The sequence below is a fragment of the Microcaecilia unicolor genome, chromosome 3, assembly GCF_901765095.1.
Source record: "Microcaecilia unicolor chromosome 3, aMicUni1.1, whole genome shotgun sequence".
Taxonomy (NCBI): Eukaryota; Metazoa; Chordata; class Amphibia; order Gymnophiona; family Siphonopidae; genus Microcaecilia; species Microcaecilia unicolor.
The window spans coordinates 2,288,673-2,313,830 of NC_044033.1; the positions used below are offsets into that span (position 1 = coordinate 2,288,673).

Consider the following 25,158-nt stretch of genomic DNA (forward strand, 5'->3'; position numbering starts at 1 on the left):
TCTGGTGTGACAGCAAGGCCCTAGATCCTCGCTCTTGTCCTACACAGACCCTGCTTGAATACCTTCTGCACTTGTCTGAGTCTGGTCTCAAGACCAACTCTGTAAGGGTTCACCTTAGTGCGATCAGTGCATACCATTACCGTGTGGAAGGTAAGCCGATCTCAGGACAGCCTTTAGTTGTTCGCTTCATGAGAGGTTTGCTTTTGTCAAAGCCCCCTGTCAAGCCTCCTACAGTGTCATGGGATCTCAATGTCGTTCCACCCAGCTGATGAAACCTCCTTTTGAGCCACTGAATTCCTGCCATCTGAAGTACTTGACCTGGAAGGTCATTTTCTTGGTGGCAGTTACTTCAGCTCGTAGAGTCAGTGAGCTTCAGGCCCTGGTAGCCCAGGCCCCTTATACCAAATTTCATCATAACAGAGTAGTCCTCCGCACTCACCCTAAGTTCTTGCCAAAGGTTGTGTCGGAGTTCCATCTGAACCAGTCAATTGTCTTGCCAACATTCTTTCCCCGTCCTCATTCCTGCCCTGCTGAACGTCAGCTGCACACATTGGACTGCAAGAGAGCATTGGCCTTCTATCTGGAGCGGACACAGCCCAACAGACAGTCCGCCCAGTTGTTTGTTTCTTTTGATCCCAACAGGAGGGGAGTGGCTGTGGGGAAACGCACCATATCCAATTGGCTAGCAGATTGCATTTCCTTCACTTACGCCCAGGCTGGGCTGGCTCTTGAGGGTCATGTCACGGCTCATAATGTTAGAGCCATGGCAGCGTCGGTAGCCCACTTGAAGTCAGCCACTATTGAAGAGATTTGCAAAGCTGCGACGTCATCTGTCCACACATTCACATCTCATTACTGCCTGCAGCAGGATACCCTACGCGACAGTCGGTTCGGGCAGTCAGTGCTTCAGAATCTGTTCGGGGTTTAGAATCCAACTCCACCCCCCTAGGCCCATGTTTATTCTGTTCCAGGCTGCACTCTCAGTTAGTTGGATAAATTGTTAGGTCAATCTCAGTTATGTCCTCGCCGTTGCGAGGCCCAATTGACCATGGTTGTTGTTTTGAGTGAGCCTGGGGGCTAGGGATACCCCATCAGTGAGAACAAGCAGCCTGCTTGTCCTCGGAGAAAGCGAATGCTACGTACCTGTAGAAGGTATTCTCCGAGGACAGCAGGCTGATTGTTCTCACAAACCCGCCCGCCTCCCCTTTGGAGTTGTGTCTTCCCTTCTCTTTGTCTTGCTACATATGAGACTGGCCGGCACGAGCCGGTTTCGGGCGGGAAGATGGCTGCGCATGCGCGGTGCGCATCGGCGCGCGAGGGCTAGCAAAGGATTTTGCTAGTGAAGATTCCGATTGGAGGGGCTGCCGTGGACGTCACCCATCAGTGAGAACAATCAGCCTGCTGTCCTCGGAGAATACCTTCTACAGGTATGTAGCATTCGCTTTAACCAGTTTTTAATCCACAATAGAACACTGCCTCCTATTCCATGACTTTCCAATTTCCTCTGGAGTCTTTCATGAGGTACTTTGTCAAACGTCTTCTGAAAATCCAGATACACAATATCAACTGGCTCACCTTTATCCACATGTTTGTTCACCCCTTCAATTGTTTACTTTTTCCAAAAATACTAGGGCTAGGGTGCATGTAATGAAACTACAAAGTAGTAAATTTCAAAGGAATTGGAGAAAGTATTTATTCACAGAACGTGTAACTAAACTCTGGAATTCGTTGCCAGATAATGTTGTAAAAGCGGTTAGCTTAGTGAGGTTTAAAAAAGGTTTGGCTAGCTTCCTAAAAGAAAAGTCCATAACCCATTATTAAAATGGACTTGGGGGAAATCCACTGCTTATTTCAAGGATAATCAAAAATTATAGCAAAAAGTGTCAACCCTCCACCGCTTGTAATTTGAACCATACACAACAAACTGTCAGTGGAGCAGCTCAAACTTATTTATGCTTTAATGAGGGGATGTCTCATACTGTCACACAGGTACTTCTTTTTTGTGCTTCCTTAAAGCCTCAGCTTTAGTGACTCAGTTATAATCATCGACTGCCCCCAACCACAGATAGTGCTGTCAACCACCTCAAAATAAGTGTTCTGTAATAAATTAATCCATATTTCAACTGTGCTTATATAACAAAAAGTTCTTCTTTAGTTTATATCAATTTTTTTGTAAATTTTTTGCACTATCGTTTGTAGCTTGTATACAGAGCTTAAACAGGTGCAGAAACAATGTTTAAACTTGTCAAGCAGGATCAATGTTTTGGCTTATCTGGCTGAAAAACCCCCTGCTGCTTTATTATCTGTAGCTCATGCTGTGGATTCAGCCCTCCTGCATTACTTAGATCTCACTTCAGCATTCCATTAAAGAGCTGGTGAATTTCTTCTCCTCACCCCCCCCCCCCCCCCCCCCCCCCCCCCAGGAACCCCCTTTCACGGTGCCTCAGTTTGTCAAGGGAACTTGCATGTACTTCACCAGCGACAGGCAAGGATAAGCAGCATAAAATGTATTGTACTGTTTTGGGATCTTGCCAGGTACTTGTGACCTGGATTGGCCACTGTTAGAAACAGGATGCTTGGCTTGATGGACTTTCGGCCTGTCCCTGTATGGCAATACTTATATACTTAATAAATTCCATAGTGTAATTACATGTTGACTGAAGAAATATTTTCTCTGGTTTTAAATTTTACTACTTGGTTTCATTGCGTACCCCCTAATCCTAGTATTTTTGGGAAGAGTAAACAATCCACATCTATCTGTTCCACTCCACTCAATTTTATAGATCTGTTTGTTATCATATGCCCCTCAGCCATATCTTCTCCAAGCTGAGGAGACCTAGCTGCTTTAGCCTTTCCTTATAGGTAAGTCATCCCATCCCCTTTATCATTTTCATCGCCCTTCTCTGTACTTTGTCTAATTTCACTATGAGGCATATTTTCAAAGCACTTAGACGTATAAAGTTCCATAGAAACCTATGTAACTTTGTAAGTCTAAGTGCTTTGAAAATACGCCTCTATATCTTTTTTGAGATGTGTTGACCAGAATTGCGCACAGTATTCAAGGTGTGGTTCCACCATGGAGCATTACAAAAGCATTATAATATTCTCATTTTTGTTTTCCATTCCTTTCCAAATAATTCCTAACATTGTATTTGCTTTCGTAAACGTGGCTGCACACTAAGCAGAGGGTTTCAATGTATCATTTCCTGGGGGATGACTCCTAATGTGGAACCTTTGATGACATAGCTGTAGTTTGGGTTCCTTTTTTCCACGTACATCTTCTTATGCTTGCTCACATTAAGCATCATCTGCTATTTGAACTCCGTCTCATATGATAGGGTTTACCATACATCCGGATTTCTGCATCTCTCAAACCAGTATTTTAATTAGTCTGGAGGCACAAGAACATTGCATATTCTGAGAATTCTTTTACCACCTAACATTCTGGATGTCTGAGATTTGTGAATTACGACCTACAGAACCTTCCTTCATTCTAGTCCTCTTAAGATTTGAAGAGTTTTAAAATGTACATCTGAGACCAGAAATTGGGTGGTGTTTAGGGAAGTTCGGCAGTTCAGTTTTTCAGTTTTCCCATTGCTTTGATCTGTGGGAAAGAATGCACATTCCATGCACTATAAGGAACAATGACAAGGTTCTAACATGATCCATCTCATCATTTCTTCTCTAACCTGAAATTGTTGATTATAAAAAAATATTAACTATGCCCTCACTCCCTGCACCAAATCTTTATTTATGTTTAAATGATTTTGAGTTTTTTCATAAAACATATACATTCAACATTATGCAACATACTCACAGCATTGTAAGTGTCTGCAACTAACAACTGATCTTCCAACCCTTTAACCTTCCTTACCTCCCATCCCCCTCCCCTCCCCCCCCTTAGAGGTAACTCAGTCTCTTAACCTGTTAACCAAGTCCGTGCATTCCTTTTCACATATTCAATAAATGCCCTCGTGCTCTGAGTCAATGTGTCCAAAAAGGGGCCCCACCTGCGGTAGAATCGTTTCTCTCTGGCGGGAGGTTGTTGTTTTGCTTCCAACCTTTCAAATCTCATAAGCTGTTTCATCTCCCCTCTCCAAGACTGAAGCAAGGGGGCTTTCATGGACAACCATGATTTTAAAATGTTTAACTTGCCCAGTTATGGCTCGAAGCGAAAATCCTCGCATGCCCTGTGGGATTGGTTCAAGTATTAGCAGTTTTCCAAACAGCATCTCCGGATTGGGTTGCCAGCCAGCATGCCAAACATGTGAGATCCATTTCAAAAGTCGGTCCCAGAAGGTACGTATTTGCGGACAGACCCAAAACATGTGTCCAAGAGTGGCTCCTACAGCCCCGCATTTTGGGCATGCCCCATCTGGGGATAACCCCATATGAAAGGCCCGCCTTGGCGGTATATGAGCTCTGAGCACTACCTTATACTGCATCTCCCAATGTTTTGAGAGTTGGGTTATTTGCCTCAATCCCAAAATGTGGTCCTTTAGTGTTGCAGCTTTTATAGTTACACCCAGCTCCGCACTCCTTGCCTCTGCCAGCTTTCCGGTGTCAAGTTCTGTATTTGCATCTTTAATGTGTCTATGATGGAACTTCATTGGTACCTTCTGCTGGGATCTGATGGTTTATGCCTCCGCCAACTCCTCCCGGACATCCTCAGTCAAGTTGTCCCAGGGTAATCCGGTGATGTAGTGTTTCAATTGATAATAATAAAAAATGTCCAGCGGTGGTAGTTGATAACTTTTTTGTAACTCCCCAAAGGGTTGAATCCTTCCTTCCGCTGTCAACACTTGTGCTAGAAAAATCAGACCCTGTTGTTTCCACCTCCGGTAAGCGCTATGTAGCTGCCCTGGTGGAAAGTCCAAATTCCCACATATGGGCAGGTACGGTGTCGTTTTTGCTGAAAAGCGGTGTAGTCTGCAAACCCATCTCCAGACCGCTCGTGCAGATGTGAAAATTCCTGTGTCCACAAACTCCTTACTTATTATCGCTTTTGAAGCATGCAGCATGTATCCAGGGTGTACTTGTTGTAGCGCTGCAGTTTCTACTACTACTAACTAGCATTTCTAAAGCGCTACTCTATTTCTGTAGCCGAAATGTAGCTCGTTCCTCTGAGCCAGTCATTTATATGGCGCATGCCACTTAAATGTCTAACACTTCGACACGACCTTACCCACTACCTTCTAACTAACTCCTCTTTCCTTAGCGTCCCTCCGGACCGGACCAGGATTGGACTGATGGGTTGTGCTCGCCTACCAGCAGGTGGAGACTGAGAAAAAAACTCTGACTCTAGAGAGCCAATAGGAGCCCTGGCCATGTGACCTTAGCCTCAGTATTTTCTCAGTCTCCCAGCAGGTAGGAAGCGAGCCCATTAGTCTCTCTTTTTATCTTTCTCTTTTAGAGGTTAATAATAAGAACTACAATGCTACCTCTTCTGTGCCTAGGAATTCTCGGTTAGACGCTGGTCAGATAGAGATTTCTTTTCCTTTCTTTCTTTACAGCCTCTGGGGGTGTTAAACTCGGGGTGCCCCCGGGTCCCTCCCCCCTTCCTCCCCATCTCCCATATGTAGCTGGGAAGGGCTACCCTTTGTTTAGAAAGGTGTATGTCTTTGGGAGAGGCAGCCACTATAGAAAGTTAAAACGTATATGTATTTTTTCCTTTCCCAGCATTTTAAAGAGCAAGCTAGCAGGCAGCGCTCAGCTATTAAAAAAAAAAAAAAATCCCCAGGCTTCTAACGAGCAGGCAGCTCTGTGTTATTCTATTACTCTTCAGCAGAGTTTTTCCCCATTACTTTAACGAGCAGGCAGCTCTGGTTGCTGTTTTGGGTGTCTATGTTATCTAGCTGTTTAAAAAAAAAAAAAGCAGCAATAATTTGGAGGAGGTTTCTTGACTGTCTTTTTTGCTCTTCCCTCCGTTTTTGTCAGTTGTTTTATTTTTAGCGGTTCTGTAGAGCAGGGCTTCAAAAAAAAAAAAAAGGAGATTTTGGCGCGAATCGGGTACGCGCATGCACGCGCATTACCGTCATGTCTGAGACGCGAATCGGTTACGCGCATGCATGCGCATTACCGTCATGTCTGAGACGCTGCGCTGTATGCCAGCGTCGGGGGATCTCCTCTTCCGGCTCCTGTAAATACTGTGCGCCGCTGGGGGGTGCGTCGGGACCTTCTCTTTCGCTGTCTTCGGGGCTTCAGTCGTCAGCCCAGGGTCCCTCGCCGTCGCGGTCTGCTTCAGCAGTTGTGGACGGGTCGGGTGCGCCTCCGGATGCCTCTCCCGCGAATTTGGTGCGTGCGGCGCTCATTTTGTTTTCCGCGCGACGTGTGTTTTTTGGGGGGGGCGGAGAGAGCTCCATTATGCAGGAGAAACTGCAGCATGTTTTTGTCAGCGACGGAGTCCATTCGTTTTCGGCTCCAAGTTTTTCTATATTGCAGCCTGCTCCTTCAGAACGCAGTGCTCTGTGGTATGTGTGGCGCTCCATAATTTGAATCTACAACGAATTATAGAAATGAGAACAGACGAATATCATTCTTTCATCTTTCAGGGGAACTAGGAGGTTGAAAGCATGATTTTCCAATCACATCGGTTATCCAGAAGAGAGAAATTAAAAAAAAAAAAAAAAAAAAAAAGAGAGAAATCCACTATACTATGCAATCTAGGTGGTACGTGGAAGGCTTGTGTACTTGCACATTTATGCACACCATTTGCACAAATGGTTTGAGGCTGTTTGCTCTATAATCCAGGATTATTTTTCTCTGTGGTTTCCCAGTGTTGCGGTTCTACCATATTTCTTATTCTTTTTCTGCCTTGAGACTATATAAATTCTGCAAGGTTGTAATTTCAGTTTTAAAATCACAAATTATGATTTTAATTTGTGGCTACACAGAGTTTGTTCCTTTTAAGAATTTCTCAATGGCTGTGGTATTCTACAGTGTTTTTTAAGAATTTAAGAAATTTTCTCTATAGGCATAAAGTAGATTGTTTTTAGATGCCATAAGAATATATATGCTCTCTCATATTCTCTGAGGGACAGCCCTGTCTATCAAGCTCCCAATCACTCAACTGCAGGCAGGCTTGGTTCATGTCTTCTCTTCTTTTCCAACTGTCTTGAAGCCTCTCATACTTCAGTTTGGCTTTCTTCTGGTAGTTACAGGACAGATGACCACTTAGAGAATGAGGTCACCTTTTCATTTTGCATATTTCCCCCTTAAAGATAGTGGAAGGTCCTGAAACCATTTTGTTTTTTAAATCTATGCTATCAGTTCAGCATTGGCAGATGGTAAACTGTCTGGTTTGGTCCAGTATGCCTATACATACCATCTACTATCCCGAGATCTTATGTTCTTGTTTCAAGCTTTCTTGATTCATATAGTCTTGTCTCCTCCGCCTTTTCTAAGTAGCGGCGGCACAAATTCTTCTTCTCCGGTAAAAGTATTTTACAAGTCTGTCCTTTTTCATTTTTATTCTATGCGCCCTCTCTCCAGAGCCTCCTTTCACTTGGAAGGGATCTCACTTCCTGTGCCCGACAAGCTGTGAAAGACCAAAAGGCCATCAAGCCCAGCATTCATGTCTAATGGGCATAGGTACATAGGTATTGTCTTCTTGGGAAGGACCAAAAGTCCATCAAACTCAGCATTCGTATCTAATGGGTGTGGGTTTGGTACATCTCAGTGAGGGAGGAGGCATGACCATGGTACGAGGATTGGGGAGATCCATGAAATTACGGGCCGGTGAATCAGGTGTCCATTCCGAGCAAATGGTTGAACTTGCGGGGAAAAAAAAAAAAAAAAAAAAAGAGCGTGCTTCCATGGTTGTTGGACACCTATATTTAAAGTTTACCCAGCTGTGACACGCCACAGGGATAGGGCTGGGTATGGAGCCCTATTTAAGTAGTGTCCTTGGTCACCTTTTCTCTCCTCCTCAGAACCCAGAAAATGGCTAGTTTTTGCTTAAGCATTAGCAGGTCATTTTCAGCAGTACTCTTCCTTCCGTTCTATTTTAGCTCTAAAAGGTTGTTCATTGCGCTCTCAGGATCACAACTTTTTGTATGGAGACTCCTCGGTCGATCATAGTGACAGTTCGGCAAGGAGAGTATTTAACGGCCTTGGATATGTCAGAGGCTTATTTACATATTGCTATTTGGCAGGTTCATCGCAGATTCTGGCGCTTTACGATTCTAGGTTGACAACTAGGGATCCTTGTTTCAGCCTTACCTAGACGACTCACTAATTGAGTAAAGTCTTATCAGCAGAGTTCTCAGGTCAAGCACCTGGGTGGTGCATCTTTTACAGTCTCTAGGTGGGGTGGTGAATGTAGCCAGGCCTCTCTGATCTCTCATCAGATATCTCAAATTTTCTCTTTGTTTAGTCAGGTTGGCGCAGAGTCTTTCATCTCCTCTTCATCTCCTCTGCAAGCATCCCAGTTTATATATATATTTTTTCTTTTTTCTTGGTGACCTTGGGCCTTCGGCCATTTCCTCGCTCTATTCTGCAGAGTACAATTTTACTTTCTAGTTTCCCAGAAGGAATTTTCCTTCATCCTTTTTGGAATCTCAGGGTCATCAATTGCGCTCTTTAAGTATCATCTAGTTATCACAAGAACCTTAGTTCCGTCATAGGGATGCTTCAGGCACTACACTTTTTAGCAGAAGCTTGTTTGTATATGTTTTGTTTCTGGGGGACCACAACAATTCGTTTACCTTCGGGTATATTTTGTTCCCCTACTGCTCAGCAAGGCGGGGAGTGCTATGTTGGTTTTTGCCATGACAATGGGTTCTGTCATCCGCCAAGGAGGAACTAAGAGTATACTCTTGAGTTTGTAGTCATTGAGGCTCTTGTCAGGGGTGGACATTTGCTTAACTGCTTTTTTCAGCAGTCCATGTGGCAGCAGTCGAAACGTCATTTTTTCTTAGTTGTCTCACCCTGCATTCAAGTGAATGGACTCTCATCTTTTCAGCGTTACTGCCTCGCTGCGGCAATTCAGGGATCTCTTTTTGCCTTCAGGCTCTCAAACATTTCTTACTTCTTCCGTCCAGCAACAGTCTTGACGGAGACAGGGATAGACGCCATCATTTAGCAGGGGTCTTTCAACCTTCTATAGGCGTTTCTTCTGTCAACTTACTAGGCGTTGTCTTTTCATTTATAAAAAAAAAAAAAAAAAAAAATTTCCATCTTTCATCCATACCACGCTTTATTTGGTCATATGGTTTGGCTCTTTGGTGGTTTTTTCATTAATTAAGAGCGCATTTTACGCTTCAGTAGTTCTTTCTATGCGGCGGTTGCGTTGTTGAGCCCCGTCTCTTTTATTTGTTCTTGGTTCATTTGTTGTTGGTTTTCATAAACGATTACTCTTTTTTTCTTTTCTCCTGCAGATTGCACTTTTTACGGTCTCGTCCTTTTGGAAGTTCTCGTTTACTTTAAGGATCTTAGTCTCCTTCGCCCGACAAGCCGAAATCCTCTTCAAATCACAATGTTAATCTTTCAGCTCTCGTAGGTCCTCTTTTTGGGCTGTTTTCTTCTGGTGTCCTTTAAGTTTTCCTTAAACCACTGTTTTATGGTACCCATAGCTTTTTCTATAAAGGTTTCCTATTCAAGCAGGGTTCCTAGTAGCTATTGCAGCAAGTAGGGCTATGAGTGGAGTACTTCTACAGTTGGTTACTCCTTTTCGGCCTAGTCTAGTTTCATGGTTTCACCTTTTCTGATCGGTCTTTTGTTCTTGGGTTTGTCTTTCTAGCCAGTAGGCGTAAGGGTTTGGTTGTTTCTACCCGCTCTATCTCGACGGATTGAGGAAATGAGAACTTCTATTTCTCTTCTCACTGAGAAATCTCACTGAGAGGGCAGTTTCACAGAGTATAACAACATATTCCACAACTTCAGAAGCGGGCTGTATTCTTACTACAGCGCTTTTTGATGCTCTCGATGCTCATTGGTAAGGTGGCAGCCTGGTCTTACCTTCATTCTTTCGCTAATTGAGACACGCCGCATGTTAGTTCTCGACAGGAGGCGGCCTATACAGCATGGATATTTCTATGTAGTTTTCATAGGGTCCCTCCCTTCAGATTACTGCTTTGGTACTTCCCATCAGTCCAATCCTGGTCCGGTCCGGAGGGACGCTAAGGAAGGAGAAATTAGATCTTACCTGCTAATTTGCTTTCCTTTAGTCCCTCCGGACCGGACCAGGCCCCTCCCATGTTCTCTCAACTCTTTAGATTCTTTTATTAGGTTTGGACGTGTCTTACTTCCTTTTCCACATGTGGAATGCTTTACAAAAAAAAAAAAAACCTTTGCGTGGTTCATACCACTTTTCTGGTGGTTGCTGGCGAGCTCAGTTACTGGAATATATATAAAACCTTAAATTTGCCATACCACTTCTCTGGTGAGAGTTGCTGGGGAGCTCAGTTGCTGGAATATATATATAACCTTAAGTGAGTCTTATCACTTCTCTGACAGTTGCTGGTGAGCTCAACTGCTGGAATATATAGAAGACCTTAAGTGAGTCATACCACTTTTCTGGTGAGAGTTGCTGGGGAGCTCTAATATGAATGGGCCATGCCACTTCTCTGGTGAGAGTTGTGGGCGAATTCTGATACAAATGGGCCATACCACTTCTCTGGTGAGGGTTGCTGGTGAGCTCTGATATGAATGGGCCATGCCACTTCTCTGGTGAGAGTTGTTGGCGAGCTCTGATACAAATGGGCCGTACCACTTCTCTGGTGAGAGTTGCTGGTGAGCTCTAGTACTCGGCTTCGCCGACGAATTTGTGGCTGCTAGAATTCCATACGGCACAGAAGGTCTTTCTTTCTTTCCTGCTTTGTTATTCAGATACTGAGGCTAAGGTCACATGGCCAGGGCTCCTATTGGCTCTCTAGAGTCAGAGTTTTTTTTCTCAGTCTCCACCTGCTGGTAGGCGAGCACAACCCATCAGTCCAATCCTGGTCCGGTCCGGAGGGACTAAAGGAAAGCAAATTAGCAGGTAAGATCTAATTTCTCCTTTACTTCCAACTTTACTACCGACTGTATCTAATACTATGTAATGATCATACCAAATTAACACCCTGTAAGCCATATTGAGCCTGCAAAAAGGTGGGATAATGTGGGGTACAAATGCAATAAATAAAATAAAATAAAAATAATATTCAAAAACCCCAGACCCCCATATTCCACTGGGGTGTGGAGTATCCACAACGATATTCGTGCCCGTTTCCCCCGCCAGAGGAATCGTTGGATGATTCTAGTCCATTCCTTTTCCTCTGTAGTTGTTAAGAATAGCGGAAGTACCTGAAAAACATATAGCCACTTAGGCACTATCATCATATTGATTATAGCAATACGACCCAACAGTGGGTAGTCATGCCACAATTGCAATCTTGTACACGTGTCCCTCATCAATTTGGAAACATTTAGGTGGTACAATTGCGTTAAATCCTTTGGTATACGGACCCCCAGATACCGAATTTCGCTGTCCACCCAGTTCACCTTAAGTTGTCTAGAGCTGTGAGTCCCTTCCCCATGCACCATCATGGCTGTTGACTTTGCAAGGTTAAGAGTGAACCCCGAGAGTTGGCTATACCTCTCAATTATATTTAATAATATCGAGAGTGCTTCAGGGTTAGTAGTCAGAATTAGCAGGTCAACAGCAAATGCTAACACTTTAATCTCATTGGTTCCTATCCTAGCCCCTTGTATTGCCCTTTCCAATTTTATTGCTCTGAGCAAGGGTTTCAGCGCTATGATAAATAATAGGGGTGATAAGGGGCACCCCTGACGTGTCCCCCTGTCTATCTGAAAGTTCTCACTTTTCACTCCATTAAGTAGGATTGCAGCTGAGGGCTCTATGTATAAAGCAGTGGTAGCTTCATAAAACCAGCCATGAAAGCCCATATAGCGCATCGTATCAAACATGAATTCCCAGTCTACTTTGATCAAATGCTTTTTCCGCATCGAGGCTCAGGAGTAGTGCTGGTACTTCCTCATGTTTGCTACGGGCCATTCCCAAGAGTAACTTATGGACATTCCCACCTGCCTGTCTATACTGCACAAACCCTGTTTGGTCTTCCCCAATCAGCCTCAGCAGAATTTTTGCTAGTCTATCGGCCAATATCTTTGCCAAAATTTTGTTATCCACATTAAGTAGTGATATTGGCCGATAGCCCTCAGCCTGGTCTTCAGGCTTGTCCGGTTTCGGTAGCAAAGTTATAAGCGCTGTGTTTGCATACTGTGGGAACCTCTGAGACTCCACTACAGTATGCCTCGAGGACGCCCAGGGAGGCCTCGGGCAGCAGGTTGTAGAATTCCCCTGAGAATCCATCGGGGCCTGGTGCAGAGGAGAGCGCCAGTCCTCTAACTACCTTTTGGAATTCCTGGCCCTGGATGGGTTCATTCAGCTGTCTAATTTCCTGGTCTTGCAAGCACGGAACACCCAGCCTCTCCAGATAGTTATCCAGAGACTGTTCTCTAATCGTCTGTTGTTTCTGATATAACTTGGAGTAATATTGCACGAATATCTGTCTGAAGTCCTCATTTTTGGTCCTTAGCGCCCCCTGGCTATCTCTCACGGCTGTGACCACCCAGTGGGGTTTCCAGTTCGTTACCAACTTTGCTAGTAGAGGGCCTGCCCTGTTCCCATGCCTTTGCAATCTATATTTTTGATAAAACATCGCTCTTGTGGTTTTCTCGTGTAGATGTGAGTTAAGGGCTACTTGTATTGTCTTATAATGTTCCCAAGTCTTTTTATTTGGGCTAGCCGCATATTGTCGTTTTGCTCTCTGTGCCTGTTTTTCCAGTTGTACTATAGCCCTAGCTATCTTTTTATTCCGTGCCGTCACGTATGCTATCACATCTCCCCTGAGGACAGCTTTTGCTGCCATCCAATACAAACTGGGATTGTCTAGGTGTTGGCTATTGAATTTGGCATAATCTTCCCATTTTGTTGCAATGAATTGCGTGAAGTCTTTGTTCCCATAAAGGTACCCTGGGAATATCCATCCCCGGTTCCAAATCTTCATTCATTTATTTATTTATTACATTTGTACCCCACATTTTCCCACCTATTTGCAGGCTCAATGTGGCTTACATGATACCATGAAGGCGATCGCCAACTCCGATAGAGAACAAATACAAAGTGATGTTATAGTCAGGTTCATATGTTACAATTGCATTGGAAATCGCAGAGAAGAAGAGTTATATAGTGTTCATTACGAGCTTTGGTTACGTTGTGTTGCAGGGTTCAGGCACTTAAGTTGGGTCAGGAGGGTATGCCTTTCCGAACCGGTAGGTCTTTAGTAATTTCTGGAAGTTAAGGTGGTCATACGTTGTCACAGCTTTTGGTAATGCATTCCATAATTGTGTGCTTATCTAGGAGAAGCTGGTTGCATAAGTTGACTTGCATCTGAGTCCTTTACAGCTTGGGTAATGCGGATTTAGGTGTGCCCAAACTTGACATTTCATCCTTTAGATTGTAAGCTCGTTTGAGCAGGGATTGTCCTTCTTTGTTAAACTGTACAGCGCTGCGTAACCCTAGTAGTGCTCTAGAAATGTCTAGTAGTAGTGTTTGTGTTGATCTGACTGTGTTTCCAGTTGGTAGGTCTATGAGGTCGGTCATATATCCCAGTGCTTCGCCATAGATAATTTTGTGGACCAGGGTGCAGATTTTGAATGCAGTACATTCTTTGGGAGCCAGTGCAGTTTTTCTCGGAGGGGTTTGGCGCTTTTGAATCGCGTTTTTCCAAATATAAGCCTGGCTGCCATGTTTTGAGCGGTCTGAAGTTTCTTTATAATTTGTTCTTTGCATCCCGCATAAATTCCATTGCAGTAGTCAGCGTGGCTTAGTACCATAGATTGTATCAGGTTGCGAAATGTTTCCCTCGAGAAGAATGGTTTCATGCGTTTGAGACTAGTGATCCTTTTTTCTTCCCTCCCCCCTTTCAGAAGTGCTCCTGAGTCTCACACTCCTCTTATTCTCAACTCATTCTAGCGCTCTCTTCCTATTCTTACCCCCTTGCCTGAGTCTTGTAGTCTGTTTAGTCATTACTACTGGAAGTCTCCAGGCTGTATTCTTCCTTTCTCCCCTGTCTTGAGATTGATATTATTCCATTCTTTTCCTCCAGATTCCTATAGGTCATGTCTGTCCTTTATTTCATCCTCTTTGATATTTTTTCATATTGGTACATTCTGTACCCAGTGCTTTCGGGTGTCATGGACACGTTTTTAAAATGTAAACTTGTTTTCTCACCAAAAACTGATTTGAGAGGTTGTATAGTTTTTCACTATTGTATATGGACAAGTAGTTGCAGCTGTGGAGATGGAAAATTAATTTGCCTGTTGTGCACTGTTATCACGTGCTCATTCTAATTCAGACTACTGTGGAAAATTTCATTATCTAGCTGCCAGGTTCAGAGAAGGGGGCTTGTGGGTGAGGATATACATTCTTTTCCCCTCTCCTTGAGAGGTGTAGACACAGAAAAAGGGCACTGCAGATTGGCTAACCTTGTCCAAAATGGGCTGCCTTCCCTTTTATAGGTGCTGTAAGCAGAGCTGTGAATTCCTGGCTCCTTGCAGCATGACAGATAAGGGAGATGGGAGCAAGCACATGGAAAGGGGGAGGGTGTCACATTCAGCCAGATATATACTGAGGGGAAGGGAGGGCAATCACAGCAATTCCATGGTGGACCAATAGTGGTGGTAATGGAGCAGTGGAGTGCTATGTGCATTCTGAAACACTTGAACACATGATCTAGAATTTCTAGTTGTGGTATGGAATTTAATATTGCTAGAAAAAATGTGCTCAATTGTGAAAGCATGCAGCAACAATAGAGCATTATAGGAGTGGCCTAATGGTTAGAGCACCGGTCTTGCATTCCACGGGTGGCCGGTTCAAATCCCACTGTTGCTCCTTGTCATCTTGGGCAAGTCACTTAACCCTCCATTGCCTCAGGTACAAACTTAGATTGTGAGCCCTCCTGGGACAGAGAAATATCCAGTGTACCTGAATGTAACTCACCTTGAGCTACTATACCCAGATATAAATAAATAAATGTCCGATTACTGCTAGAGCATGACAAAAGCCATCTAATTTACACAGGTCCTCAGTTTACTCTTTCCTACTGTTTGTTTCTTTATTGTGCTGCATTTTCTATATGCTAGTTAAATTAATGTGGGCTAGTGATCGTCCCAAATTCATAGAATTCACCAGTTCTAATCCATAAGGGCCAAAAAAAAGACCATCAACATACTTCTCAAAAATCACTGCTATTGAGACAGTATGAAAGGTGTCATTGCAGATGTCTAATTTTAAGGAGCTCAAGGTAATAAATCCATGACAGGTGTGAAGACAAATCATCCTGCTCTTCCATGCAGGCTTCAGTCTGAGCTGCTCTTCTTCTGTAGGTGCTTGTATTTATCTATAATTCTCTTCCACCAGTTGAAAGTCCATTTGTTGAGATAGTGTAGTTGTTTGGAAATGGTACATAAGTATTGCCATACTGGGAAAGACCAAAGGTCCATCAGGCCCAGCATCCTGTTTCCAACAGTGGCCAATCCAGGTCACAGATACCTGGCAAGATCCCAAAAAACATACAAAACATTTTATGCTGCTTATCCCAGAAATATTTTCCCCAAGTCCAGTTTAATAATGGTCTATAGTCTTTTTTCCTTTAGGAAGCCATCCAAACCTTTTTTAAACTCCACTAAGTTAACCGCCTATACCACATTCTCTGGCAGCGAATTCCAGAGTTTAATTACACTCCGGGCTTCTGTTAGGTTTTTTTTTCACCATGAAACCCTCTGCTCAGTGTGCAGTGATGTCTAAGAAAGCAAATAGAATGTTAGGTATTATTAGGAAGGGAATGGAAAACAAAAATGAGAATGTTATAATGCCTTTGTATCGTGCCATGGTGCATCCACACCTGAAATACTATGTGCAATTCTGGTCACTGCATCTCAGAGATGTAGTGGAATTAGAAATGGTACAGAGAAGGGTGACTAAAATGATAAAGGGAATGGGACTTCCTAATGAGGAAAGGCAAAAGTAGCTAAGGTGGTTCAGTTTGGAGAAGAGACGACTAAGAAGAATGATAGAGGTCTATAAAATGAGTGGCATGGGTTGACGTGAATCGCTGGTTTACTCTTTCCAAAAATACTAGGACTAGGGGGCACACTGGAAAGTAGTACATTTAAAACAAAAGTGGAGAAAATATGTCTTCACTTTACATCTAATTAAACGCTGGTATTTGTTGCCAGAGAAAATAGTAAAAGCAGCTTAGTAGGGTTTAAAAACATTTAGATAACTTCTTTAAAAAAAAAAGTCCATAAGCAACTATTAAGATGGATTTGGGGAAAACCCATTGCTTATTTCTAGGATAAGCAGCATAAAATGTATTGAACTGTTTTGGGATGTTGCCAGCCAGGTACGTGTAACCTGGATTGGCCACTGTTGGAAACAGGATACAGGGCTTGATAGATCTTTGGTCTCTCCCAGTATGGCAACACTTACATTTTTAAGGTGAGCTGAAAGGACAGGGACTAGCAATATTGAATCTTTTCTTTCAGAAGAAATGTTACTGGTTTCATTTCCCTCCTCTCGCTTGTGTGAAAGCAGAATGATCTTGAAAAATATGCATCTGGGTCTCATTTTATGTAACCAGGCCATGGGTCCAGGAGATTTGAAGAACTTTGGAAGATATACCTCAGTCCCTCTCGGCTGCTTGCTGGGGGTGTGGGGTGTAGCCAATGCACAATGTGCTGTCTGTTTGCAGTTGTGATCTGGTTTGTTCAGCTTCATCTCCCCTCCAGCAGAACCTTACATATGGCATTGGAGGAGTAGCCTAATGGTTAATGCAACGGGCTTTGATCCTGGCAACCTGGGTTCAATTCCCACTGCAGCTCCTTGTGATCTTGGGCAAGTCATTTAACCCTCCATTGCCCCAGGTACAAAGACTTAGTTTGTGAGCCCTCTAGGGACAGAGAGAGTACCGGCATATAATGTGTACAGCACTGCATATGTCTAGTAGCGCTATAGAAATGATTAATAGAAATAGTAGTAGATGTACCTTGGCCTCTGTTTTGGGACCTTTTGGATTTTTCCCTGCCACACCACCCCAGAAATGCAGGTTCATGCCTGTTCTGTTTCCAGTGTCATTAATTTTGTACAGTTTCTGACAATCCAGTTTTCCTTTGCCACTCTAATGGTCTTCAATTCCTCCTCCAGCCTCCTCTTTCTTCTACAAATGCTCCTAGCTCTGTAGTGGCTGTGGAAGTCTTCAGGTTTGGCTATAATATCCCTCAGAGATCTAATGTCATAAGAATTCTGTGAAGTGTTCTATAATTCCAGCTCTTAGGGTCCAGTTTTCTACCACTCTAGCATCATCACCACCCACTGCCTCATTGTCCAAGTCAAGGGACACCATACTTGTGGGTGAGGCTGTTCTCACTGTGGCCTTGAGTTTTAAGTAGAGCAAAGCAAGCATACTGTCTTTATCATATATTGTTGTGCACTTGCATGCAATCCTAACCAAAAGGATGTCTTGGGCATTAGAGCTAAATATAATAGCCTCACTAACTGCACTACTTACAGTTGTATTGATGACAAAAAGTTGTGGTCCTCTGCCTCCATCTGCTGGTAAGGTGGATTAAACCAGTGCTTCCTTGTCATCAGCAGCAGATAAATCCATTACGAATGGGTTGTGCCCACCTACCAGCAGGGGGAGATAGAGAACACTGAAAACCATAGTGCCTCTAGGACGGCTAGCTCCATCTGCCTCTCAGTATTTCTCTATCTCTCAGCAGGGTTGGACGCAGTTTGTTCAGCTCCTTGAAGATTCTGCCTGGGGTGGCTCCTGTGCTTTTTGCCTGTTGTAGCAGGGGTGTTGTGGCTAAGTGGAGCCCACTTTAAAGGCACATAGGTTCGCCCTTTCCCTGCCTTACCCTTCCCCCCTGTGTGGATGCAGGCATATAGGTTCGCCCTTTCCCTGCCTTTCCCACCCTCTTCTGCCTCCGGAGTGCTTCTGTAGCTGTTTGCCTCCAACTTTCCTCACAGCGTTAAAAAAAAAAAAAAAAAAAAAAAAAAAAGCACTTTTCAGCACTGCTGTTTCTGAGGCTTTTCCTGACTGCAGCGTGACCGGAGCTTGTGGACTCGGTCCTTTGAGGTAAGAGCGGTACTCAGCTCCTCCGGGGAGGGCCCACGGACGGCGTTCCGATCGGGGTGATTTTGGCGTGAAGGCGCCATTTTGACTTTTATTCCGCTGTTTTTCGGCGATGGCTGCTGAGGGAGTTAAGCGCTGTTCCTGTTGTGGCAAGTGCAGATCAGCAGCGGGGCTCTGTAAAACGTGCTGTTTAGACAGTAGAGCCAGTACGAGCATGGCGAGCGATGATTTTTCCTGCTCGATGGAGTTGGCGCCATCTTGGAAGCGCCGCATGGCTTGACCCCTGCGGTTGCGGAGGAGTCTGAGAGCAGAGGGGCGCTTCAGGCCGAGGCTACCAGAGGAGCTCCGTTCCCTGTGGCTCCTAATTCGGAGACGGGAGGTCAGGGTGAGTGTTTCCTCCCCCGAGTTTGAGCTTATTTTACATAAAGCCTTCATGCTGAAAAGAGCTCTGCCGCAGGTGTCTTACACTGCGTTGGTAACTGGTTCCCCTCCGACTGATGATGGCCAGGGGCTGATGCCAGACGTGGATGCCCCTGAGCGTTGGATGCACGCTAAGCATAGACTGCTAAAAATCCCCGTCGACGAGTGGCCCCCCCCCCCCCCCCCCCCGTGGTCGGGCTGTAGGGACTCTCTGAGGGATCTGGCAGGCCTTCGTGGTCTGAAGAGCCAGAGGAAGGAGCTGGTTTGCCACTGGATCTGGATGATCCCACTGCGGTTCGGATTTTCCACCGTGATGAGCTGCCTGCACTTATCTCTGATGCCTTACAGGCCCTCTCTATTGATGACCCTGTTCAAGGCGAGGCCTCCTATGGCAATCCGAGGATGGCGAGTACTAAGAAGCCTGCTCGTGCCTTTCCTTTGCATGACTCCATCCAAGAGCTTATTTCTGCTCAATGGGCTGACCCCGAGGGGCCCTTGAAAGTGGCCAGGGCGATGGGTCATCTTTACCCTCTGAGTGAGGAGCACTTGGCCTGTTTTGGGATGCCTAAAGTGGATGCCTTAGTCAAGGCGGTGACAAAAAGACCACCCTCCCAGTAGAGGGAGGGGTCGCCCTGAAGGACATTCAGGACCGGCGGCTGGAATCAGCGCTAAAACTGCCCTTTGAGATTTCGGGCCTAGCCTTAAGGGCGTCTGTTTGCAGTTCTTATGCTGCTCGAGCCTGCCTCTCTTGGTTACAACAGGCAGTGGAACAGCCCGTGGATGGTGCGGAGTCCCTCGCTGAGGTTGCACCGTGCATGGAGTCGGCCTTGTCATTTTTAGCTGACGTCCTCTATGATCTGGTCAGAGCTTCGGCGAAACAGATGTTTGTGGCAGTGTCCGCCCGCCGCCTTCTATGGCTACGGCAGTGGGCGGCTGACATGACCTCTAAGCAAAGGCTGGTGAAGTTGCCCTTTCGGGGCCTTCTGTTATTTGGAGAGGAGTTGGAGAAGATTAAAGACCTGGGGGATGCTAAACCCCAGCGGTTACCTGAGGATAGGCCGCGGCCTTCTTCCAAGGGACAAGTGGTTCCCTCCTCCTCCAGACCTCGCTTCCGTGAAGCTCAAAGGTATCGCCCGGGGCGCTCTGCAGAGTTTACTCAACGTGCTCGTTTTCAGCAGAGGAACTCCTTTCGCTCGGACAAACGCTCCGCAGCGGCAGGCTCAACGCCTGGAGTTCAGGACCGTCCTCCACAATGATGGGACGCCGGACCACTCCTCCTTTACAGCTCAAGGAGTGGACCAAGATTACCTCAGATCAGTGGGTCCTGGACCTGATCAGAGAAGGCTACTGATTGGAATTTGGTGCCCCGGTGAGAGACGTGTTTGTGGAGTTCCGATGCGGTACTGCTGTCAAACGGGCGGCGGTAGAGGAGACCTTACAAGTCTTGTTGCACCTTGGAGCGGTGATCCCTGTGCCTCCTGCCGAACACGGCTGCGGTCGTTACTCCATTTATTTTGTGGTGCCGCGAAAAGGCGGGTCTTTTCGGCCCATTTTCACATTCAAGAAAGTCAACGAGTCAATAAGAGTGCAGCATTTTCACATGGAAACCCTGCACTCCGTCATTGCGGCGGTACAGCCAGGAGAATTCCTCACGTCTCTGGACCTAAAAGAAGCTTGCTTGCACATTCCTATATGGCTCCCGCACCAACGGTTCCTCCGGCTTGCGGTGTTGGGAAATCATTTCCAGTTTCGGGCCTTGCCTTTTGGCCTCGCCACAGCTCCCCGAACCTTTTCAAAGGTAATGGTGGTAGTAGCTGCTTTTCTCAGGCGAGAGGGTATCCGGGTTCACCTATACCTCGACGACTGGCTTATCAGAGCGGACTTTGCGGAAGAGTCGTCATGTAACAGCCAGAGTGGTCTCAGTACTGCAATCTCTGGGCTGGGTCGTCAATATACCCAAAAGTCACCTGACCCCCTCTCAATCTCTAGAATATTTGGAGGTCCAGTTCGACACGGCCTCGGGGTTTGTCTTTCTACCCGACCAAAGGCGGTGCAAGCTTCAGAATCAGGTCTGTCTGCTCCTGAGGATGCCTCGCCCGCGAGCTTGGGACTTTGTCCAGCTGTTGGGGTCGATGTCGGCCACCTTGGAAGTGGTGCCATGGGCGAGAGCGCTCATGAGACCTCTGCAGATTGCCCTGCTTCAACGATGGTCTCCTATGTCCCAGGATTATCAGCGCAGACTCACGTGGCTCCCTGAGGCCCGTCTCAGTATGGAGTGGTGGCTCTCAGACAGCATGCTGCGGTGAGGAATGCCGCCAGCACTTCCCGATTGGTGCCTGGTGGTAACGGATGCCAGCCTGAAGGGTGGGGAGCACATTACCAGGGAACCTATGCCCAGGGTCTGTGGACACCTGAGGAACCGGGGTGATCCATCAATCGCTTGGAACTGAGAGCAATATTCCAGGCTCTTCTGGCCTTTCACGTGACTCTGGAGGGACTGGCTGTCAGAGTTCTGTTGGACAACACGACAGCAGTGGCCTACATAAATCGACAAGGCGGCACTCAGTGTCAGACACTGGCCGCAGAGGCCGCTCAGATATGCCACTGGGCCGAGCTACATCTGCAGCTTCTGTTAGCAGCTCACATAGCAGGTCAGAGCAATGTGCAAGCTGACTTTCTAAGCAGGTATCAAATCGACCTTGCGGAGTGGGATCTGGCAGACGAAGTGTTCCTTCAGATCTGTGCCAAATGGGGAACGCCCGTAGCGGATCTTATGGCCTCAAGCACAAATATTAAAGTCCCGTCCTTTTTCCGCAGACGGAGAGATCCTCGCTCGGTAGGGTTGGATGCCTTGGCTCAACCCGGGCCTCCTGTATGTGTTCCCTCCTTGGCCCTTAATAGGGTGACTCCTCCTGCGAATTTGGCTGCATCAAGGAGTGGTGATCCTCATTGCCCCGGATTGGCCCAGACGGCCGTGGTATGCGGACCTCCGGCGGATGCTGGTGGAGGCTCCCCTTCCTTTGCCTCTGGTACCGAACCTGTTGATGCAGGGTCAGGTGACCATGGAGGATCCCTGCCGCTTTGGTCTTATGGCATGGCTATTGAGAGGGTGCAATCGAGAGACAAGGGCTATTCTAACAAGGTCATCTCCACTCTCTTGCAGGTCTGCAAGCGTTCCACTTCCGTTGCCTATGCGCAGGTCTGCAAGCGTTCCACTTCCGTTGCCTATGCGCAGATCTGGCACCAGTTTGAGGCTTGGTGTCTTTCTAAAGCGATCACACCCATGCAGGCTTTTGTCTCGTTGATACTTGACTTTTTGCAGGATGGTGCACAAAAAGGCTTGGCCTATAATTCCCTGCGTGTTCAAGTGGGAGCCTTGGCATGTTTTCGGGGGAAGGTCGCTGGCACGGTTTCTTAGAGGGGTGCTTCGGCTCCGGCCTCCCGTGCAGGCCCCTTGTCCGGCTTGGAACCTGGGGCTAGTATTAAAGGCTCTTCAGTGTTCACCCTTCGAGCCGCTGAGGTGAGCTTCAGAGAAGGATGTGACTCTAAAGACACCCTTTGGTGGCCATTACATCGGCGAGATGGGTGTCTGAGCTCCAGGCGCTGTCCTGTCAAGATCCATTTCTGCAATTCTCAGAGTCCGGAGTAATGGTACGTACTGTGCCTTCCTTCCTGCCTAAGGTGGTTTCAGCGTTTCACCTAAACCAGCCTATTTTTCTGCCCTCCTTTACTAGGGAGGAATTTCCGGAATCTTTTGGGCAGTTGCACCTTCTGGATGTGCACAGGGCTCTGTTGCAGTATCTGCAGATGTCAAATGCTTTCAGGACCTCTGATCACCTTTTTGTATTGTTGTCAGGTCCTCGCAGAGGGTCTCCAGCATCTAAAGCCACTATATAGCCCGTTGGCTTAAGGAAGCCATTTTTTTCTGCATATCTGCTATTTGGCCGGCCTCCGCCTGACGCCTTTAAGGCACATTCCACAAGAGCGATTTCTTCCTCTTGGGCTGAGACGGGAGCACTCTCTTCAAGAGATATGTAGTGCAGCTACTTGGGCTTCTAAGCTCTCTTTTGCCCGTCATTACAGGCTGGATGTGGCTGGCTGGAGGGACGCGCTTTTTGGAGCACAAGTGCTTGCGCGTGGTGTGGCTTGTTCCCGCCCTATCTAGGGATTGCTTTGATACATCCCAGTTGTAATGTATTCATCTGCTGCTGATGACAAGGAAGGGAAATTTAGGTTCTTACCTTGGTAATTTTCTTTCCTTTAGTCAAAGCAGATGAATCCATGATCCCTCCTTGATTGACTCTGTTTTGTGTTCAGTTTTTCCTGCAGACATGTTCTCTCATTGGGAGAAGTTGGAAAACAGTCTTCAGGATTTCTGTTCTACTACTGGAGGTTGAGTTCGTCCCTCCTTTGTGTTGTTGCTCCTGTTCTGGGGCGTTCGTTCGCTGTGAGGAAAGGTCATGTTATACTACTTTGCGGTTTAACGCTGCTTTGGAAGGTTTAAAGTACTGAGAGGCAGATGGAGCTAGCTGTCCTAGAGGCACTATGGTTTTCAGTGTTCTCTATCTCCCCCTACTGGTAGGTGGACACAACCCATTCGTAATGGATTCATTTGCTGTGACTAAAGGAAAGAAAATTACCAAGGTAAGAACCTAATTTTCCCATATGGACTGGTCTAGGAGGATTCAAAGAAAGGAAAGTTAACTAGTTAGACTAAACATCCTGTCCTAGCATCCCTCTGGCTTTAGCTTATTTGTACTGTTTCCCTACCTTGCTTTGTGAACTTCAGGATATCACCCTGATTATGTAGTATGCCTTTGGATTTCTACACATAAAATGACAACTTTGGTATTGTTTTTTTGTTGTTGTTGTTTGAAACCTAAAGATTCTAATGAGGCCATATACACCTGTCAAAAACTATCCCCTCCCTTTGTTCTTTCCTTCCCTCTTTTTTCCTCTTTACATTGTAGTTCCTACTTATTTATTGCTTCGTGTCTGTCTCCGTTGTTCTTGCCCCCATTTTTTTTTTTTAGATTCTAAGCTGCCCAGATGGCTGTTCTGTTGGGTGTGAGAGTAAATTTTCAATAAACTTGAAACACGTGTTGGTTAATCTTCAGGCCCCCTTAATTACTTTCTGTTCCATCTATTCCTTTGGGCATGTTTGCAGATCATAGCATCATCCGCAAAAAGACATTTGGAGGGATTTAAGAGGAAAAAATGTATATCTCATAGAAGGAACAAGATTGGCCCATGAGTGAATCCTTGAAACAATTATCTTTCCTCAGAGTGAATTAGTGCATTCATTGTTACCCTGATGTCTGTTTGTAATCTTTTTCTTCACCTTGATGCTCTCTCAACCTCAGTTTATTTATGAAACTCCTATACAAAACTATATCAAAACCTTTGCTGAAATCCAGGTAGACCACATCTAGAGTATGCCCTTTTGATTTAATTTACTGGTCATACAATCTGATTCATATGACATAAACTTCTCTAGTACTCTCATGCAACCTCAGATCCTATAGATAGCCATATTCAAAATGTTTCACTTAAGTCTGCCTAGTAATTTCTTTCTCCAGCATTGAAGTTGTACTAACAGACCTGTGACTTCCAGCCCCCTCCCTTCCCCCACCCTAATTACCACTTTATATAAATAGGGACAGCATTCACCCTTCCCCAGTCCTAAAGAAACGCTCCTGTGTTTTTGCAATTGGATTTCATAACAGTTAAAAATATTTCATAAAAGCATGTATATACTCTTCAAAGTATTGCCATTCAAGTACAATTATTTTCCAATTTTCACATTTTCCTCCCTTCAATTTAAAATTTCTAGGAAATTTTACATCCCTATAGGTGGTACTGTAAAAATCTGTGGAATGGAAAAGAACCAGTCTGGAGAGATCTGGTCTGTAGTTCAAAGCTGTAAAGATATTGTACTGTCTTTTGAAAGAGAGAATTAGTATTTCTTTTTTTCCTTGGCAGGACTCGTTGAAGCCGTCGTTCACAGTTTCCAACTTGCCTGGGACATCTACTGTTCAAACTGCCCCCACTACTTCCTCTTCAATGCAAGTTAGCAGTGGCCCTTCCTTTCCCGTTACCAACTACCTTTCACCAGTGTCAGCAAGTTGCAGCCCCAACACCATCACCAGTGCCAATGGGACAGTTTTGAAGACAGCAGGCAGTGGCACAGTTGCATCTGGGGGGCTCATGCAGCTACCCACGGGCTTCACCTTAATGTCAGGTGAGTGAGAAAACTGGAAAGAAGACCACATTGACTATGGTGCAAAGGAGACCTAAAATTCTTACAGTAGTACCAAGAAATCCATGCGTGTGTGATATTGGGATAAGAAGAATTGTTGGAGCAGACATAAGGTAAGGAGGTCTGTAGAATAGGTGTTGATTAGAGTGTATTTGTAATGTGTTAAGTCAAATGAAGAGTTAAATGTATGGCGGTACTAGGGTAAGTGGCTGTACAGGAAGATATATTACTGAGATTAACACCCCTGTGGAAGGGGTAGAGCTATCTTCTAAACGACTCAACACAGACCATGTTTTGGCTCAATGGCCTGCATCAGGAGTCTGAAAGTGTCTTAAA

At 45.5% G+C, this 25,158-nt stretch overlaps 1 protein-coding gene across 2 annotated transcripts in view; it reads left to right on the forward strand.

Moving 5' to 3' along the window:
• The window catches only part of SRF (serum response factor), a 157,211-nt gene that overhangs the window by 51,259 nt on the left and 80,794 nt on the right, over positions 1-25,158 (forward strand). For both annotated transcript variants that reach the window (XM_030195700.1, XM_030195701.1), the window contains exon 3: positions 24,546-24,804. In XM_030195700.1, coding sequence (XP_030051560.1) covers positions 24,546-24,804 — 259 coding nt within the window. The remainder of the gene's footprint in view (positions 1-24,545; positions 24,805-25,158) is intronic.